The sequence below is a fragment of the Triturus cristatus genome, chromosome 5_1, assembly GCF_964204655.1.
Source record: "Triturus cristatus chromosome 5_1, aTriCri1.1, whole genome shotgun sequence".
Taxonomy (NCBI): Eukaryota; Metazoa; Chordata; class Amphibia; order Caudata; family Salamandridae; genus Triturus; species Triturus cristatus.
The window spans coordinates 440598520-440620137 of NC_140587.1; the positions used below are offsets into that span (position 1 = coordinate 440598520).

The 21618-nt window shown below is 47.0% G+C and overlaps 1 protein-coding gene across 1 annotated transcript in view; it reads left to right on the top strand.

Annotated features, from left to right (window-relative positions):
* CFAP418 (cilia and flagella associated protein 418) overlaps positions 1-21618 on the top strand; it is a 173386-nt gene that overhangs the window by 119586 nt on the left and 32182 nt on the right. Inside the window, exon 3 of the mRNA XM_085605224.1 lies at positions 16558-16616. Coding sequence (XP_085461350.1) covers positions 16558-16616 — 59 coding nt within the window. The remainder of the gene's footprint in view (positions 1-16557; positions 16617-21618) is intronic.

Below are 21618 nucleotides of genomic sequence, written 5' to 3' on the forward strand. Positions count from 1 at the left end.
GCCGTAGGTCTGAATGGGCTGAGGAGGTAATCGGTCCTTCCAAGGCGGGGGTTAGCGAGTTTGGTGGCAGTGGTGGATTTGGGGGGCAGAGGGTTCTGAATTATTTGTGCCTGTATCATCTGTATGGTGCTCAGAGTGGTTTATGATACTGATACTTTTTTTTACAGAATAGGCAGGTTAATTAAAGTATTTCTTGCACAAGAGGTGAGCATTCTAAGTTGTAATGTCAATGTATACTTTCTTTTTCTAAAATTCAAAAAGTTAGACATGCGCCAACACCAATGCATCAGCTACTGATGGAGCTAACCCTGTGGGAAGACCCAATAATAGTTTGTGGTGATTTTAACATAACCTTATCCCCTGATATCGATGGCTCAAATAGGTTTTGCACGCCGCGGAAGACGTGCATACGAACTGCCTTGCATCACCTGGTGAATACTTATAGGCTGATTGACAGCTGCCGTTACACACATGATCTGCTCCTGGGATGCACATTATTGAATTCCTCATAACAGTAATTTCAGGCTGGGCATGATATTTGTATTGCGTGAATTGGTCAGTAATATCTCCACTTCACTTTTTCCACGCATATTGTCTGATCATAACCCATTGCTGGCCGGGGTCACTCTTACCGAGAAGGGAGACATGGATAGGGGGGAGCTCAAAAGATGGTCGTTTGACCACTCGCTACTAACTGATAGCACTTACTGTGACTATATGAAGGAAACCCTTTCTTTTTTCTTTAAAGAGAATCAAGGCTCCTGTTCCCCAGCTATGGTGTGGGATACCCTAAAGGTCCTGGTGAGTGGCGCCACAGTCAGTTTTGTCTTTCATTGGATAAAAGCCACTCTGGGCAAGAGGAAGCATTTCGTCAGTAACTTCTCCAGCTTGTGTATGCATATGTATATGCAGGTGCCTTAACATTTAGGAAGCCGGAGGCAATAGCCAGGGAGATCTATCAGAGACTTCGGAGTATCAAAACTAGAATACAGATGTTCATCTGGGACAAAGTAGCTATGGCATCTCACACCTTCAGGTTAAATACTTTTGAAAATAGCAAAGCCCAGATTAGCCTTGCAGGTAACAGAGATACTCAATAAGCATGTCATCGATTCTATATGAATTTACTTCTCGACAGGATCTTGAGGGGCTTTCACGCTTACTATGGTGCTTACTCTGCGCTTACTATGTCGTATTATACAGGGAAATCTCTGAACCTGCCCTAGGACCTACCAGTTATTATGTTACTCCAGTTCTACAAGGGTTTGTTTCAGATAATGATTGGATAGCTATCCATTTACCTATTATAGGATCTGATATCTTAAGAGCTGTTAAACAACTTCTGGCGGGTAAAGCAGAAGGACCCGACGCATTACCATCAGAGTTTTAAAAAGTTTTTTTTCTGCAGTTGGTAAAGTACATCGAGGAGACGGGATGTCCCACAATCCTGGTGTGATACCTTTATAACGATATACTTAAAAAGGGAAGGAGGCACAGAACCACTCTACGTATCAGCCAATTTTGTTGATTAACTGTGATGTTAAATTCGCTATTGGTTCTCTCCTGCGATATACGTCTTTATGGTTTAATCCAGATTTTCCCTCCTTTTTGTCGGATCTGTATTCAGCAGATAATCTAGGTCATGGCTCCAATCGGTTGGTCAGTTGTGTGCGGGATCCCAGATTCTATCTTTCTCAGAGATAGTCACTCAATTTGCGGTTCCGAAGACCAGATTTTTATAGTACGTACAGACTTAAAGTTTTTTTCACAATCAAGTTAAAGACTCAGGGCAGCTGAATAAAATACCATACATCGAAAGTTTGTGTAAAGTTTGCTGCAGAGGCAGTACAAGCCAATTTTATAAATTATTAATTTCAGACCATCTTGACAATATATCTGCTATAGCGTCTAAATGAACTCGCAAACTGTTGATACCTGTTGGAGACTACATGATTTTGGAATCTATCTAGTTGAATAATTGATTTGTGAATATAGCTAGGCTGAAAGTAAACCACTTTAACATACTGTAAGATAGCTTTTATAATCCGACTCGATTATTCAACTGGGGTTGTCGCATGAGCCCTGAATGTTTTCGCCACGGTGAGATATCAAGTGTCACCCGAAGCCTTATTTCTCTATCGGCTCAGCTGCTAATCCTTTGCACTTCTGGGAAGTTTCCTCCGAAGTGACGTGTATTAAATTGTTTATGATTTATTAACTGCTAGAATTCTGGTGGCGCAACACTGGCTTGAACCACACCCGCCGTCGTTCATTAGGTGGTACAGGCAGGTCACTGATATACATGGGCTTGGGTTGTCTCTGGTCAAGCGGAACCCAGGACGGGAATATTTAAGTTTAATGTAGTCCCAGGTGGAAATTGATGCGGTGGTTGGTAGATTTCGGGTCTTTAGCGGCTTGCCTCTTTTCCGTTTCTGTGCTTTGATTTTTTGACATGTCTGTTTTTTCCCATTTACTTTTCAATGGTGTTATTTCGATTGTATCACTCTGTTGCATTAACGGTGTATAAGTGTACGGTAAATCAATGCAAATAAAAAAACACAATGGATTATGATAACAGGAAAAGGCACAATAACATCTTGATGCAATAAAACACATAGAACACGTAAAAAAGATCGTAACTGCAGTGCTGACCACAGCAGAGATATGCTCTTGATCTGTTAAACCATGCTCAAGCAAATTTTCCATGTTCACGCTGTGAAAGTACAAAGTAAAGAGGAAGGATTAATAATGATCATTGTAAATAGGCTGATTTTATTATTGACCATGGCTGTTAACTTGGTAGAGCTGCAGAATAGCTGCATATCACTGCTATTAAAGCAGGCCACAACAGTTGAATTACAGCTGCATATGTGGAGTCTTGAGAATGAGTTAGTGTTTCTGAAACCATTTACGAATCAGTGGGAAAAGGCAGGCAAACGCAGGTAACATGTGCCTTTGACTATCATTTATAGTTACAAAACCCACTGCCAAACCCTGGGTCCAGATATTTCCATGGAAGATACAATTTCCCTAGTGGGAATAGCCCGATCCGAGCATAAGATACTCGGCGTTGTAGGAGAGCACAAATGGCACGTGAAGCTATGTGGGTTTATTTTATGGGAAGGGTTTTTTAGATAATTTCACATGTCTTGGAAGAGCTAAATCAAGCAGGTCAGCTTCTTTTGAAAATGTACTTAACTGTTTAGACACCACCTCTTTAAAGGTCAAATGCAGCAGTGGCTGATTCCAGATATTTTTGTGTATAGTGGGGGTTTTACTAGCAGCAATTGAGCAGGCCAACTTGAGTCGCAGTCAGTTGAGTTGATCTGCATTTCCTTGAATATCAGCTTTTTATGCTATCTTCAGTGGCATTCCTAATGCAATGCCAAGTACAAAGTGCAGTAGGATCAGACACAAGTGTATTTCTGGGATACAAAAGTCCAACCTGATCTACTCCTCAGAGGAGAAGCATTTTTGCTTTTATCCAGGTAACTGGACAGAGTCCTTGAGACTGCAAACTGGCCAGTTCCACCTCATAATTGAGGGGTAAAAGGAATGTGACTTTCAGCACATTGAAGAAAGGAAGCATGATAGGCTGGACAGAGTTTTAAGAAGTTTGCATAAAGCAAATGATAAGAACGCTTTTGATTCCAAATCGGAAAGATGATGCATGTCACTACTGTGCTTATGAAGCCAAACACCAAGATATTTGATACGTTTTGGCTCTTTTCACTTACTTACTGCCCACAACCAACCACCTCCAAGTGTTACTTTCTTTCTTAGCCTATTGCTGTTATCCATATTGATGATTTGCAGAAGGAACTGAGAGCAGTTAGTTGGCACTGTACACCCCTAGGAGTTTTGTTCAATAGGACATCATCATCTTCACCCTCTTATTTTAATGCAGGAATGTGGATGCCGCCTAATCTCAATGATAATCTAGTATTTGCAGTCCGTTTAATTTGAACCCAATTTTTGTCATATACTTATCAGGTAGAGCATTCCTTTGATCAATTTTAACACATGCTATCAGTGCAGTTGAAGGCTGACCTGAAATCGGTGAATCCTGCATAAAGGATTTGACCAAATGAACATTCTTGTTAATTAACATGGATAAAACAATGATCTTATCAGTCGTACCACAATTGGCCCTGAAGTCTTTCTGATAGCAGGGCAACAGTTTGTGCTTGTTGTCTCAGATTATACGTCAGCCTTGTGGTGTGATCTTTTGACTCCACATTCAAGAGAGCTATTAATCTATAAATGCAAGGGTTCGTTAAATCTTTTTTTTTTGTTGTATAAAGGATGCAGAATACAACCCTTCTAAGTCAGTGATGGAATTGTGTAAAATACAGAGCTTAAAAAGTAGTCCCTAAAATCCACGCCTGGCTTAAAAATTGCTGAAGGTATGCCACTTGGGGCCCCATATAACTAACTTTAGCACACATGGTATGGTCGCTGGCTGATAAACCCCCGAGGCGCTTCTCCATCCACATATAAAAAAAAGTGTGCTTGATCCAATCAGATGAAGAAACTGCAGAGACTCAAGTTACATTTGTTGGTTGAATACAAGGCACTGATACATTCCCTGAGATCAACTAAACAGCACACCATGCTAGCATCTTATATTCTTTTTGACCACCTTGTTTTTGTGCGTGTCAAAGTAATCATCTTTTGTAAAGACTTAGATGCAAAGATCTCCCTTCACTATATTGTTTAAATGCCTTAGCATGAAACCTTCTGTAGCAATAAAAGGCTTGTATTGTACTGGATACGATAGGCCCTGAGTTACAAAGCATTAAAATAATTAATTACAATAATCATCACAACTGGGTAAGCCACTGAAAATTTATAAAATTGTCCCCAATATTACACACACTTCACATTTCAACTCTGCTTATGCCTGCATTTGCACGTTGTTTATTGAATAAATACTTAAAAGGGAAACACATGCACAGATCATTTTGGTTGTGACAGTATCCAGAAATGCCATGCTAGTATCAACTATGTGCACCTTCAGGATGTCGTTTAAGAACCGACATCTAAAATCCAAGACCTATGGACAGATCCAGATCACTCTTTCGGGCCAAGATTGCATAATTTACAAGAAAGTAAACATTGTTCGTGCTTTTTGATAAACTCATCAAAGATCTAAGCTTAGGATGACAACGTTTCTCTTCTGAAACCCTCTTAGAGACCATTAGTACTGTAAGGTACCTCTGTGGCCTCAATTCTTGATGTCTTATGCTCACCTTGCATTCAATTATATTTCTGTGAAGCCTAAGGCTATCGAAAAGAGATATGCTTAAAGAGGTGAACCGTGTTTGTCTTCTAGATATATACCAACACATTGGCTGAGTTCCAAACCCTGTTGTGAATAGATGCTCGTGTTTATGGCGACTCAAATCCTACTGGTGGGGACAGTAGTGTACAATGGAAGGTCAGGGAGTCGCTTACTTAGAACTTTCATCCAGAGTTTCAAGTGTAATTCACAGCTGCCTTTAGGGACACAAAGGTTTTGTCTCTAACTCTCGTTTTATTTTATCATACGCGTTAACGCAGTCTATGTAGACATTGACTTCATTAAATACATTCCTTCAAGCTCTAGTGTAGTGATGTGGTATCTCTTTAAGTATTTAAACAATTATATCTTTAAGTTGCTGTCCATTTACAAGATTAGTGTACTCTATGTCCAGAGAGATTTGCAGCAACTGGTCGGGATACTTTAGTGTAATCTTGTGATGTACATTGGAATCATGCCTAAATCCTTAAATATAACAGTGTCCACTGTCTGACTTCATTCTCCCTACGGTTTGGCAAAGTAATCGCTCTTAACCATTTCAATATATCCTGCAGCTAAGCTGACAACTTTGAAATCTCAATCACTGAGTTAGCAATATTCTCCAATAGGAAAATGTGTTCTTCCATCTTGGAGGATTGGCAGCTCAGAGCTGTGAGTATGGAGACATTCATAACAGTCATTGAATCAATTCGGGGTACGATAGGGCAAATACTAACTTGTACCTTAATTAATGTAATGTTATCCCAAGTCATTATTCCGTTGATAATTCATAATTCGTAGAAGACCTAGTTCCAAGTGATGCTGTTGACCTCTTTTCTGACAACCGTTTTGTCCATTGAGTGGACAGAGTTGGTCATAAAATAGTTCCTCCCACTCTGATAGTGTTGCTAACCTCTGTAGGATCAAATTCATGAAAGTGAGTCTGATGCAGCGTCCATAGGTGTAGATTTGCTTTGTAAATTCTCCACAGTTCCTTAGCTTTGGGTTACAACCGTCCAGAAAAGCATTATTAAAATCTTGTGAAATCAAGTATTAACCAGTTACCGGTATTGGTTCTGTTTGTACCACATTTTTTTTTTTTTTTTTTTTTTTTGAAACCGTTTATTGCAGTTTATAGAAGTTACAGGTATGGGCCTACAACCACACGGCCGGCCGCTAGAGCATCAAAAGCATATTACATACATACAGCAAAAAGCTTTCTCAGCGGTGCACAGTAGAAAGACAGGAGTGATCAATGGTGCAGGCCTCACAGCTCCATGCCCACAGTACGGTTCCATTTTCTTAACGCAAAACAACGTAAACAAACCACAACCGCAAGGCAACCCAAGATCCAAAGTGACAACACGTGCTCCATAAGTGGGGGATCCAAACCAGCAGCAAAATTCTGAAGAGGGGGACGGGAGTAGATCAGGGACTGGGGGACCGCACGCCCGCGGCCAAGGGAGGGGCGCCATCTAGGGAGACGGAGCCGGCGAGGCCGCCGGTAGCAGCGGCGGCTCACAAATACCCCCGCGGTAGGCGTTCCAGGGGCCCCAGAGTTTCATCCACGCCCCAGGCTTACCCCTCGCCACATACACCACCTTTTCACGAAACATACACCAATCCATATGCTCTTTCCAGGCCGACACCGCAGGGGGCCTCTGGGATCCCCACAATTGGGCAATATCACGCTTGGCTATCATGTATCCCAGAGTCACCCACCGCGCCTGCGGGACCGAGTAGTCATTTGGTTCCCAGACATTCAGCAAGCATCTCCTCGCTTCAGGCAGCAGCGCGACACGCGTAACCATTCGTAGAACCTCATGCACACCACGCCAGAATCGCTCCACCTTCGGGCACTCCCACAGTATATGCATGAAAGTCGCCAACGCACCACAGCCACGCTTACACATTCCATCACCGGCAAAACCCATACGTAAAAGCCTTGGCCCCGTCACGTAGACCCGGTGAAGGATCTTGAGCTGGACGAAACGAAGGCGAGCCGGGATGGCCACCTCTTTCGGAGAGGCCACCACGGAGATCCAATCCTCGTCGTCCAGCTCCAGCCCGTCGGCAACCCAAGCCTCGCGGAGACTAGTCAGCAGACACGATCTATCGTTAATCAATTTTTTGTATATGAGGGAGATCGTGCTGTCCGGGACATGGCCATCTAGCACTCTGTCCTCCAGGGGGGAAGACTCCGGAATGGATGCAACATCCGGGAAGACGGAGCCCAGCGCATGGCGGACCTGTAGGTACCGAAAGTACTCACTGCCCTGCAGCTGAAACTCCGCCTGCAGCGTCTCAAAAGTTTTGAATCCCCCCCTCGTCCAGAGATCTCCCACCGTGCTGATTCCGATCGTGTCCCACTTCTCGAAGCCCTTCGACGTCCACAGGGAGCCCAACCTCTCAGATGCATACAGCGGAGACGCTCGGGTCAAACGGTCCTTCCACCCCATAGCTGCATTAGCCGCGTGCCAGACACGCACCATGACACGCGTCGGTCCCGTCAAACGGGAGTCGGGCGCGCCAGAGTAGAGCGCTCGATTATAATCGCCACCGGGCAGAAGCGTCCTGTCCATCTCAAATGCCGGGTTCAAGGCGGGCCCGTAAAGGCCATGATTAATTGCAGCTAGTTGGGAGGCCCAGTAGTACCGTTTGATGTCCGGGAGGGCGACCCCTCCATCGTACCACGGGAGCGTCAATTTAGCCAGAGCAATACGCGGCCTCCCGTCCCAGAACAGGCGCCGCTGGAGGCCCTCCACCTCGCGAAAGTAGCGTGCCGGGACCAGGTCCATGGTATTCTGGAGGGCGTAGAGGAAGCGCGGCAGGGACATCATTTTAAATAAGGCCGCTCGGCCGAGCGGCGAGAGCGGCAGACGCCGCCAGCGCACCACGTCCTCCCTCAGACGCTGGAGGGGGGGCAGCAAGTTCCGCTCATAGCGGGCCTCCGGGTCAAGAGTGATATATATACCCAGGTACCGGAAACCCTGGGAGGCAATCTGGATCGGACAGTCCCGTGGCAAGACCGGGGCCTCCCCGGAGAGCACATAGACACAGGATTTCGCCCAGTTGATGACCAGGCCTGAGTTGCGACCGAAGGAGCGCAAAACATCAACCAGGACGATCAGTGACTTGCGCGGGGAGGCGAGATACAAAAGGATATCGTCAGCATAGAGGGACACGCGGTCCTCATGCTCGGGGGTCCAGCGGAGACCACGGATAGAAGGGTGCCACCGCAACCACTCCGCCAGGGGCTCCATGGCCAGGGCGAACAGGAGAGGCGACAGGGGACAACCCTGTCGCGTGCCCCGCCCCAGCGCGAATGGGGCAGATACTCGCCCATTCACCACCACCTGCGCCAACGGGCCCGAATATAGCAATTTGACCCAGCTGACGAAACCCGGGCCGAACCCAAACTTCGCCAGCATCGCCCAAATATATGGCCATTCGAGCGTATCAAACGCCATGGTGGCGTCCAGGGACGCCAAGATGGCCGGCTCCCGCACAAATGGGACACGCGCGAGCACCCCGTGTAAGCGCCGCAGATTATGCGCCGTGTTGCGGTGTGGTATAAAGCCCGATTGGTCTTGGTGGACCAAATCGCCCACCACGCCAACCAACCAGTTGGCCAACACCTTGGCGAGGATTTTGGGCTCCGCGTTCAGAAGCGAGATCGGCCTATAGGATGTGACCCGCTCACGGGGCTTCCCCTCCTTATGGATCACCACAATTGTAGCCAGACGCTGGTCCGGCGGGAGGGAGCCCTGCGAGTGGGCCGCAAGGAACATCGCGCGCAGGTGGGGCGCCAACACATCCGGGCGTAGCTTGTATAGCTCAATGGGAATACCATTGGGGCCCATGGCCTTGCCGGATGCAACCGAGCGAATAGCCGAGGCAATTTCGTCCGAGGTGGGCGGGGCATCCAGCGAATCCCTGTCCTCCACCGTAAGGGAGGGCAGTGCGATGTCCCGAAGCAAGGCATGGGAATCTTCCTCCGAGCCGGGAGAAACCGGGGAGTAGACTTCGCGGAAATAATCCGCGAAGCAGGAGACAATGGCTTCCGGCTCAGTGACGCACACGCCATCCACGCTCTCAATCAAAGGCACCACGCGGCTCGCTCTTTCCCTCTTGTCCAACCACGCAATCAATTTGCCAGCCTTGTCACCCACATCATACAATCGCCCCTGCTGCTCTCTACTGAGGCCCCTGGCCGCCTCCGTGACGAGGGCCCGATAGGCCGCCTGCTTTAAGTGCAAAACATGCAACTTGGCGTCTGTTACCCCGCTCCCCAGGTCACCCTCCAGTTCTGCAATCTCGGCCTCAACCCGGGTCACCTCCTCCCGCTCGCGCCGCCGGGCATTGGAAATAAAGGAGAGGGCCTCCCCTCTAAGAACCACCTTGAAAGCCTCCCACAGGGAGATGGCAGACGGGACCGACCCCACATTCTCATCGAAATAGCGCTGTAAGGATTTGATCAAGTCGGCACGAATGGTGGGGTCGCGCAAATACCATGCATTGATCGGGGCCACCCTGCCATCCCCCCTCGGGAAGACATCGAAATGCAACAACAATGGGGAGTGGTCTGAGATACCCCGTGCCAAATGGCGCACCTCCCCCACCCTCCCTGCCTGGGCCGCCGGGACAAGGATGTAATCAAGCCGCGAGAGGCTACCATGGGCCCCCGAGTGGAAGGTGTACTGTTGCAATACGGGATGCTTTAAGCGCCAGCAATCCACCAGGCCCAGCGTGTCTAAAAGGCCGGGCAGCCACGCCTGTGCCCGGGGGAGGTCCCTAGGGGGATGGCGATCCATAGACCCAGAGGCAACCGCGTTAAAGTCCCCTCCAACCACCAACAGGCCACCCGGAAGGTCCAGAAGGAGGCGCCCCAGGTCCGCAAATGTAGTGGCTTGTAACCCAGGCGGGACGTACACTGATATAAAGATAAACACTCTACCCTCCATTCGTCCCACCAGAACAGTGTAACGTCCCCTCTCATCATGGCGCACCTCGTCAATCTCCAACGGGAGCGAGTTCTTGACCATAATACCCACCCCCCGCGAGCCCGAAGTGAAGCCGGAGTGGGCCGCCAAACGATATCCCCGCCGATTCATTGCATGAAAGGAGTTACCTATAAGGTGTGTCTCCTGCAGGAAGACAACATCTGGAGAAATACGTTTTAAATACTGCAGGACCACACCACGCTTAATCCTATCCCCCAGGCCGTTAACATTCCATGACAACACAATCAAATCCCTACCCCCCATCATACGTCAAAACAATCGGTCGCCCCCCACCGAGCATCTTAAAAACAACAAAACAGTTGCGGGTTTGCCTTGCGGTGCTAACAAACAACACACCCCCCCCACCCCCCGGTCCCAACAAAACTCCCCCCTCCCTGCACCCCTGCATGAGCCCAGACAGCCCCCCCAAAGTGCAGTGTGCCTGTCGCCCCGTAGCTAAGTACTAACTAGTCCCCCCGAGGAGGAGGGAAGCCCCCAGCAGACCCCACCCGACCTCCCTGGGAGGGGAACATACGAAAGCAATATATGGTAAAGGAACAATATCCAGAGCAAGGCCTATACAGTCACCCCTCAATTCTGATCCGGCGGGCCCTCCCCGCCAGCCGCGCCCCCCCCACCCCGATCTCCAGGCAAAGTATCTAACCAGTCCCCAGCCACCTCGGGCCGGTCGAAGAAGTGCGTACGGCCATCCACCTCCACCCTCAGCTTAGCCGGAAAGAGCATCGAGAACTTGAGGTTTAGGTCCCTTAGGCGACGTTTAATACCAAGAAAGCTCTGTCGCTGCTTCTGGACCGCCGGAGTAAAGTCTGGGTAGAAGTGTACATCCATGTTGTCCAGCCTGACCGGTCCCTGTTGCCTGGAGGTCTGGAGGATGGCGTCTCTGTCCCGGAAATTAAAAATCCGGGCAATAATAGGCCGCGGCGGTGCACCGGTCTTAGGGCGGCCCCCAGGGACCCGGTGGGCACGCTCCACCGCAAAAAGCTTACTCAGCCCCCGGGGCTGGAGATGGGTCAGGATCAGTTCTTCCACGAAGAGATCTGCCGCCTCCGCCTCTCGGCCCTCCGGCACACCAATAATGCGAACATTGTTCCTCCGGGCCCGACCCTCGGAATCCTCCAGTCGCCGGTCCATCAGGGCGCTCGCCTGGCCAAGCCGGCGCACCTCCTTCTGGAGGGCCACCACGTCCGTAGTGAGGCTCGTTGTGGTGTGGGCCAGGGAGTCAACTCGGTCGCTCGTTTTTGACAAGTCTGCCCTCACAAGGCCCACATCCACCAGGACCGAGTCAATTTTTTGCGCCAAGGTATCGAAACGCTGGTCCACTGAGGCCTTCATCTCTGCGATGGCGCCCATGACGTCCCGGAGGGTCAGATCCACCGGTTGGGCAGGCGCCTCCGTCGGGCCCACCAGGGAGGACCGCGATGTCTCCGGAGAACCCTTCTGGAGCGTATAGCGATCCATACTATTGGCCTGGTGCGCCGTGCCACGGCGGGTTGTCTTCATCTTCGCCCGGTCGCCATCTTGTTTGGTGGACATGCTGGCCCTTCCACCGTCGTGCCAAGATCTCCAAACGGGCCGCCACACCAAATCACGGGTGTCAGGGGGGGGGGGCGGGGGCGACCACCGGGCCGCGGGTCAACCCACCGCCGGCGGGTCAGCCGGGCACCTGGACAAGGCAACACCACCGCACCCCGCTCCGCAGCCCGACCCCGCCAGAGGCAAGGAGGGCGCAAAAGCGAAAGTGAAAGTGCGGGGTACGCGAGTCGCCCAGCCCCGCTCGCCGCTGTTATTCACTTCGTCCCCGGATCGCCCCACTACTCCAATCCGGGGGGCCGGCGAGGAGAAGGCCGCAACCTTCAATCGATGCTCCCACCGGTGTTCGGGGTCCGATTCGAGCCCAAAGAACGGGTGGCGCCTCAGCTCGGGTTCACCGACACAGTCCCCTCAACAAGGACAGGATATCGCCAGGATTAATTCAGGAGGTCGCGGAGGTCCTCGGGAGCCTCGCACCTACGCGGCCATCTTGGTTGCGCGCTAGGCTCCTCCCACCTTGTACCACATTTTGATGCTATATCTATTTTCTTTCGCTCTCATTTTGCCTCCATTTTTGTTGTGCATTTGTCTTACCAAGTGATCTCGAAGTATTTAATATTGTGTATGTAAACCCAAAAAAGTTTTATACGCAATGTACTAATGAGTCTTAAAACTCAGAATAACATGCGCCTTCTTCTGCCAGCCTAGCCTTTTCTCTGAGCCTACTGTAATTAATGCTCACTGGGACTCCTTTGACGCTTTGCTTTGGTTCTTGACTCGATTTATGATTGAAGTTGGCCAGCTAATCAGCAGCAAGGTTTAGCTAGATTCACGGCTTACAGCACCTCAGTCTCCGTTTCTTCCCTATGTCACGCTGCTCCAGTGAAGGATATCACTGCATTTTCCCCGCCAACAAGTGTCCTAACAGGAAGACTGAGGTCTGAAAAGTACACTTAAAGGCTTCGGGTTAAAGTGTGATTGCAGTAGTGTACCTTATAATTCAAGTGTTGTGTATCAAAGTCTATGCGATCATTATGGTTGAGGTGGGGTGGGGTAAGCAGCAGTGAGTCAGTAAGGTTTAGGCAGAGCTGACACTTAAAGACCCCAGGTCTCTAGTTTCTCCCATTACCTTGCTGCTCCTGTCTGAGATATAACCACTTCCTCCCCTTCAACAAGAACCGCAACATTGAGTCAGGGAAAATCAGTTAGTGTGGATGCAATAGTGTAGCTTCTATTAAGAGTGCTGCCCTTTTCTTCAGCCCAAAACTGTGATGGAGTTCTCGATGATTTTGTAGTTGTAGAGTATTAACCTTCTCCAGTATTATTAATAGAAAAGAGATTTTTGGGATATTGACGTAAAGACTTTAGGTTTAGACACATTCAAAAATATTTTTTAGGGCTTCCCATCACAGATGACAGTGGTTTAGCTGCTCTAACCACTGACCATTAAAGATGTTCAAAATGCGGTCAAGATGATAAAGCTGAATCAGTGAAATTACTGCACCACAAGACCTCTCATCCGCTACGCTTTTACTGAGAGTGTTCCGGAATAAAGACAAAGAAGCAGATGACTACCGATTCTGTGAAGCAAGGCATTGGCTGATGCTGCCTGGCAGTTTAATCTGCATTGGACTACCACCCCTGCAATCTCAGAGCAAGTCCCCCAAGCAGCGAGTGAGGGGTCCACACAGACCTCAGCAACAATTCTCGTGAGGAGACGCCAGGGCCCACGTAGAGATGGCAAAGTGCTGCACCTAAAAGGGTGCCATGAGACACTTGGAGTCTCTAGGCCCCATCCCCCGGTTGTGGGAGTGGCATGATCCATGCAGGAAAGGGCCAAAGCCTCATAAGAAAACATGTGAGCGGGTTTGAAAAGGAGGGGTACAATCTAGTAAATCTACCACACATTCCTATAACCTTAGATAGTGGATTGTTGGAACAATAATGAAGGGGCACACCTGAATCCAAGGCTAGAGATCGCAGATAGTCAACTTGAAATGGGTACATCCACAGAGCAGTTCTTTCACACCTTGATTGCACACTTTAGTAATTAAGTTAAGGACCTAAAAGACCAGTGCAAAGGCCTCAAACAAATCGCAAAGGGATAACATATATATTTGTAACTTGATAAGGTAACAACATATAAGCTTGCCTAAATAATCTCTTAAAAATGTATTCTACAAGACCATCAAGAAGCCAAAGTCAGTGTGGTGATAGCCCACAGACTCCGAAGAAGACTTAAGAACTCCACCTCCTGCCCCAGAGACATTGTAGCAAAATTGGCTTACTTTAATGCCAAAGAAGCAGTCATGAAATATGCCAGGCACAATTCAGGGGCTCTAAAATTTTCCACTACCATGACCTTGCAACAGCCACTCTCCAGAAGAGAAAAGAAAAGACCAATAACCAAATTCTTAAGGGAGGAACAAATCAAGAGCTAAAGCTCCTTTCCAGCAGCTCAACACTTCACTTGGAGGTGCAACGAGAAAGTGATCAGTGTTCTAGAAGAGGGTATAGAACTCTTGAGATCAGACAACGAATAAGCACAAAGAAAAAATCAAACGGGAACAAAATTGGGCAGATTCCAGGACACTTCAAGATTGAAACATACAAGTCCACCGAAGAGTCACAGAGACCGATTTGAGAGAGGAGAGAGCGCAATTCCATAGACACTACCCTCGTCCTGAGTTGCATAGGTGAGGCAGTGTCTATGATTAAGAGAATGTCTGGGCTGTAGCCAGGGGGTAGATCATAGATTTGCATTCTGTTCTTGATTAACCGTCTGCCATTTATCAGGATGCAGGAAAAGTAGTTATGGTGGCAACCGATCGATCTGGTGTTCCCTGCTGGCTCTTGTACGGGAAGTCGCTTAGGTTGCTAATGAAGTACTTTGCCGGTTAAAGTATCTAAAGTCTTGAATTGTCAGGGAGTAGTTGGTGGTGCTGGTGATTTGTTTTGGCCTGTATGGCAGCTGATTACTAGAAGCGTGGGTGTACCATGTGGCTCTTGTTGGAGAGGCCAGAAGTTGAGGAAGAAGGTCATAAGGATCCTGATGGTGGAATGACAGACGAAGAGTCAGGCCAGACTGAATAAAGGGGGATGGAGAGGGAAGGAAATGTGTGATTAAGGAAGGAGTTCTAAGGACAAGGTGTGTAACGGTAGGATTGGAGTGGGAAGTAAAGGCTATGGAGGGTATGGAATAAGGTAGGGTACAGTGTCTGACAGGAAAGTGTTGGTGAAAGGATTGAAGTAATTTTATTGGCTCTTCCTGAATTGAGAGAATTGAGGGAATCTGGCCAAAAAGAAATAAATCAACCGGCCAATAAGTTAATATGGCTTGAAGAAAGTTTAACTTTTTGGGGAGAACAGCTCACTCAGGCTCTTGCTTGTTCCACCCAGGGATAAAGAATACATCCTAGTGAGTGCACTCTGGATCCGTAGAAGCAGAACCCACTAAAGGCTGTATGGATTCCAACCACAGTATGCACAATTCACTGATTACTATATCGGGTGCACCCAGGAGCTGAAGAGAACAGCCCACTCGGGGGTACATGTAGTCACCCCAAGAGCAGGAGCAGGATAGCCCACTGATGACTAAATAGTGTCTACTTTAAGCAGGAGAGGGTAGCCACTGAGGGCTGTGAGAAGTTGCCTAAAAGGGCCGATTTGGAACAACCCAGGAGTGCGTAAGGTTATTCCGACTAGTAAACCAGCTTACCCGAAGAAGTGTCCTCGGTCAACTCTGGAACCACAATGCCAAAGCTGTATAGTAGTATTAATGTGCATTTTGGGCCATTAGTCATAAGTAGGAGATTTGGTCCTAAGACATATCTGGCCCTATTTGCTAATAAAAGAAAGACACCCGTAACCCCCCCTGCCCTTTCCTGTGCGCCTTAGTAGGAGGAGTTGAGAAGAATCAGATTGAAGAAGGCATTGCCCAGATGTCTCAAGATGGTACCAGGGAGGTATTGAGAGTAAGGGGTAGCTGTGAGGAGCAGGCGGTTGGAGCCAGTTGGATGATGCATTATAATGCAGCCCTGTTTGACCTATACCCTCGCAGAGTTTGGCATCTGTTTCAGCCCAGCTAAAAAACAAAACAAACGTAACAAGACACAGTGACATGATTGCATGGATTAGTGAAACAGTTGTGGCAAAAGTACACCGTGGAGGAATCCACTCAACTATCAACGTGCAGTACTATCTACTTTCACCATAGGTAGAGATTAAGAACCCTAAGATGAAGTGTACTCCTAGAACAGGTCCGGTGGGCTCACAGGTTACTAGGCAGAGAAATGTTGTTATGAACAAAGCAGTGGCTAGAATGGCAGTCTCCTAGGAAAGGAGCGATTCTAATCTGAGCTGTGCCAGTGCTTTGATCCTAAAACTCCCTTTCTGTTTTTATGATAATTTTAAATGAGTAGATTGCAAGATGAACCTAGCATTTGCAATAGCTTTGTCACGCATGGCTCTTTTTCCTGCATCAATGTAATTTTTCAAGCAATGTTTTTAGACCCTATTTTGTTAAATTATGATGCATTTGGCTGGATGTCAAGAGTTTAATGGGCGCCAAGTAACCTTGAATTCTTCCATATATAATTGATTGTGAATGGAAAGCTTGCTGCAAATGTAAGAAAGCTAATTCAGTATAGAAAAGAACGTGTGTCTTGGTCTTATGATGCATTTTGTAAACTGTGGTCTCCTTGTGTTTGTATTTATTGCCAGAATCCAAGAGCATCGCAGAAGTCATCTGTTGAAAGTTTCACTCAGACTCCTTGTAAAAGGTAAATTTACGGTTGTTTCTTTCCCTCTTAGCAAAATGTTTATCAGTTGCTCATGTTCCATTAGTTGATACTTGGAGGAAGTAGCTCTGTCTCAAAATAATTTGTGTTTATGGATTGTATTTATATATTTTAAACTGCCCTTTCAAATGGTCTTACTAAGCCCTTAGTTGCAAACATGTTACTATACAACTTTTTGGGGTTTGTGGTACTGAACCATGGGGAAGTGGATGGGGAAATGGAGCAGCAGAAGAGAAGGGACGAAGGGGAATGCTTGAAGCTAGAATAGATAGTTTAACTTCCATCAAGTACATTTAGTCGTGGTAAATGTGATTTTAGTTTTATTCCATTCGTACGGTATGGGGGATGCATGCACTGCTACGGTTTGTGAAGGAAGTCTGTACTGCTGTCTGTACTGTTCATGTTTTGTTTGGACTCCAGTAGCATGCCCTCCTCCTTACAGTGACGTTCTTGTTTTGTGTATTAGTGAACTTTTCACTGCTCCCACCCAGGCTGTCCATGCTTTGTATTATTAATGATGAAATATGTTCACTATAAACAAGCCACGTAACTATTGATTTTGTCAGTGCTTGTTATGTTGTGTGGAGAAAGAATTGGGAATGACAGAGATTGAACCATGTTTAAACAGTAAACAGCTCCTCTAGCCCAAACTCCCGTTTTTTATAAGGAATAGCAAGATTTCGCTCTTCGGTGGGCTCTTTTAATTGAATTTAAGCCTTGAGACTGGAGATCAGCCTTGTCAAGCTCTAACTTCAGACCTTGGAATACTAGTCAAAGTGTGCCACTAAGACACACAACCTGCCCAAAGATAGAGGGTGCCCTTTTACTTCTGAGTGTAGGCTTCATGTAACAAGCATTGGCAAAGCCAACAGGTCTCGCCTTTGCAAGAGTTATTGGCTTTGCCAGTGTGTTTTTGCCATGTTGTACACCAGCATGGATAAAAGTTAGTGGCATAAAAGAGTGGAGTATTGTGGAGTGGCGTGGAATGTTGTAGAGTCGAGTGTTGTGGAGTTGCATGGAGTGGCATGGCATAGAGTGTTCTGAAGTTTTACGGAGGAATTAAAGTGTTGTAGAATGGAAGGGCATAGAGTGGACTAGAGTGTCAGAGTGGAGTGACATAGTATCATGGAGTGGCATAGAGTGAAGTGGCACAGAGTGGCATGGAGTGAGTTGCATAGAGTGGAGTGGCACAGAGTAGAGTGGCACAGAGGAGATTGTTTCAGAGCAGAGTGAAGTGGTTTAGAGAAGAGTGGCTTAGAGTGCAGTGGTGCAAAGTAGAGTAGAGTGGCGTGAAGGGGAATGATGTATAGTGTAGTGGCATACAGTGCACTGGCGTAGAGTTCAGTAGAGTGGCGTTGAATGGTGCAGTGGTGCAGCGTAGAGTGTTGTGGAGTGGTGCAGGGTAGATAGTGCAGTGGCGTACAGTGGAGTGCTGCAGAGTAGAGTGTCGTAGATTGCATTGGCATAGAGTGCAGTAGAGTGGTGCGGAGTAGAATGCAGTGGCATGGAATTGAGTGGCAAAGGGCAATGTTGCAAAGTAGAGTGCAGTGATGTATAGTAGATTGGCGGAGAGTGCAGTGTTGCAGAGTGGAGTGCTGCACAGTAGAGTGTAATGGCGTAGAGTGCATTGGCATAGAGTGGTGCTGAGTAGAGTGCAGCACTGTATAGTAGAGTGGTGTGGAGTGCATTGGTATAGAGAGCAGTGGTGCAGAGTAGAATAGAGTGGCTTAGAATGCATTGGTTTTGAGGAAAGTGGTGTAGTGTGCAGTGGTTAAAGAAGAGTGGCACAGAGCACAGTGGAGCAGAATGGTGTAGAGTGGTGCAGTGTAGATTGTAGTGGCATAGAGTGGAATGGCAAAGAGTAGATTATTGTTTCAGAGTAGCGGGAAGTGGCATAGAGTGGAGTGGAGTGGTGTGGGGTAGAGTGCAATGTTGTGGAGTGGCCTACACTGGAGTGGTGTTGAGTGCAGTGGGTCAGAGTATAGTGGCTTAAAGAGCATTCGCATAGAGTAGAGTGAATGGAAGGAAAGTGAAGTGGCATAGAGTGGAGTGCAGTAACATGGAGTGGTGCAGAGTAGAGTGCAGTGGCGTTGAGTGTGCATGGTGTGGTAGCCCACTGCCATTACAGACAACACAACTTCAATTGAAATACCCATTATATTAGCACAGACATAGTTTTACTGATAAAACTATACAGAGCACAAATGAAAATGTGTGGAAATCTCATCACCAATAGTATTGATTTAATTTGTGTTTTCCTAATTCGGATACATGCTTAAATATCTGACCAGTTCATTTACAGACATTTAAATCTTGTTGTGTGCTGGAAAAAATAACACTCTGGAGCCTTCCTACAGCACACCCACAGTAGCCAGCATGATTGTCACATAAATCCTCTCACTTTGAAGTCAGAGAAAGAAAAGTAAACACCAAGCTTTCCAAATGTCCCCAAGATGTCTTTAGCAAACTGTCTGGTTGGCTTCTACCTAAAAAGGAACGCAATATTATTACTGTTGTAATCGCAGAACCCAATCGTACCTCGAAGTGGAAGTTGTTACACTTGGTGAAAATAAATAAATGTTTGTCTTTGGCCCATTCCCAAATTATATAGCTGGACATTTCATATGGCAGCTATTGCCACTTGTGGAATCATTTGAATGACTTATCTTTGAGCTATTTGAAAATTAAATTAACTGTAAGCTCACACATTTCACAACCAATTAATCGAATTGGGTGAATACTTTCCACAGCATCTACATCCTATACTAATTTTCTATAATAACTAATGACCTATTGCTACCTTCGACCGCTTTGCCCTCTACTTCCAATATGTGTCTAAATGTATTTTCCTTTAAAACATACAAAGTTGAGGCTGTCAGGGGACATAAGAACTTGTGGAGCTCCTTCAACCACCTTCCTATTTTTCACTGTATCATGTTCTGGCCTAAAATGTGGCAGCGCACTTTGTTACTGGATATAAGCAATGTGATCACGTTTCTCCCAATCTCAAGGCACTGTGGGCAAATTCACAAAAGCATTGATGAGTACTAAAGCAGTCCCTTTTTTTACATTTCTTTGTGAATCGGTCCCAAAATATCAACTCACATTAATAAAAGTGCAGGCAGGGTACAGTCATTTCTATTTGTACAAACTGCATATGAATATTCCCATTTTAGATCTTTTGGGGCCAATTCACAAAAACATGTAGTAGCACGTAAAAATAGTACAGGAATATCACTTTACCTACTCCAAAGTGCCTTTGCGAAGGTGCTCCAATATTGGCTACCCATTGAAGTTACGTCTACTTACGAAATGGCGTGCGATACACAGAGGCACGCCTCAATATCTGATTAGAAGACGAACATCTCGGACTCCATATTTCTGAGAGATAGCCGGCCAGCTCTCCTTCTCGAACCACCACCATTGAAAAGCAGAGGACTGTGACAATTTTACTCTGGATATGCAGTTAAATGTATAGAGCTCATTATCCTTTTTCTCTGCACTACTGCTTCTCACGTGATGTTTAAGAAAAATCTCATACTGCCTCTCTTTGGTCGTCACTTGTAATCTGGACTACTTAAGTGTCTTGTTGACTGTTTTAAATTGCATTGTTCTAACAGTTTCTTTTTATCAACTGATCGATTTTCTCTAACCTTTGTGTACTTAGCATGACATAGATTGTCTGTTCCTCTGTTTTAGTACAAACCACACTTTTTGTGGCAGTCTACCCTTTTCTCTTCTATATTTAACATGGCTGAAGTAAATCCCATCTAAAACTGATTCTCTTTGCTAAAGATGAGCCAATGAAATTAGGGTTTTGGTTTGCGTATTGTAATTTCATGCCTTCTGTTTCCTTTATATCATATATTCTGTAATTTGCTGTAAACATCCTGCTTGATTTGTATTATAATATTGTAAATTAGTTGCAGTTTTCTAATTTATTCCTTGTACCTTCTAAGCATTGTAAGGCCTCTGTCCATATTCACACTGTATAAAACAACAAAACTAAGTACATTCACAAAGTTGAACTTTTCTGCCACAAAAGGATGACAAGCCAAAATAGGAACCTCTTCTGGGCTCTTTGTCCCGTGTTGCAGTGGATTTAGACATCGGACCTGAAAAACTACCGGCCCATCTCTCTCCTCCCTTTCGCAGCCAAAGTCACCGAGAGACTCGTAAACGCCAAGCTGACCACCTTCATCGAAGAGAACTCCATCCTAGACGCCTCACAATCTGGATTCCGCAGCAACCATAGCACAGAGACTGCCCTCCTCGCCGCCACCGACAACATCCGCATACTACTCGACCAGGGAAACACTGCGGCCCTCATCCTTCTAGACCTCTCCGCAGCCTTTGACACCGTCTCACATCGCACACTCGCAACCAGACTTCACATCACGGGGATACAAGGAACTGCCCTCGACTGGATCCAGACTGGATCCAATCCTTCCTCTCAGGCAGCAGAACCCAGAGGATCAGACTCCCTCCCTTCCTCTCCGAGCCCACCGATATCAACTGCGGAGTACCCCAAGGATCATAACTCAGCCCCACTCTCATCTACATGGCCCCCCTCCCAGACAGCACGGGCTCAGCATAGTATCCAACGCCGACGACACCCAGCTCATCCTCTCGCTCACGAAGTATCCCGAAGACACCAGACTCTGCTTCCATGAAGGAATGAAGAACGTCACAGCTTGGATGAAAGACTGCTGCTTGAAGCTCAACTCAAAACCGAGATCCTCCTCCTCGGACCCTGCACCTCCGCCTGGGACAACACCTGGTGGCCCTCCACCCTCGGGAAGCCACCAACCCCTACAGACCACGCAGGAAACCTCGGCATCATCCTCGACTCCTCCCTCTCCATGAACCGCCAGATCAACGCCGTAGATTCCACCAGTTTCAACTGCCTACGCATCCTCCGTAAGACCTTCAAATGGATCCCCACCCGATTGTCGCAGCCATACTCGTCCTCGGGATACCACGT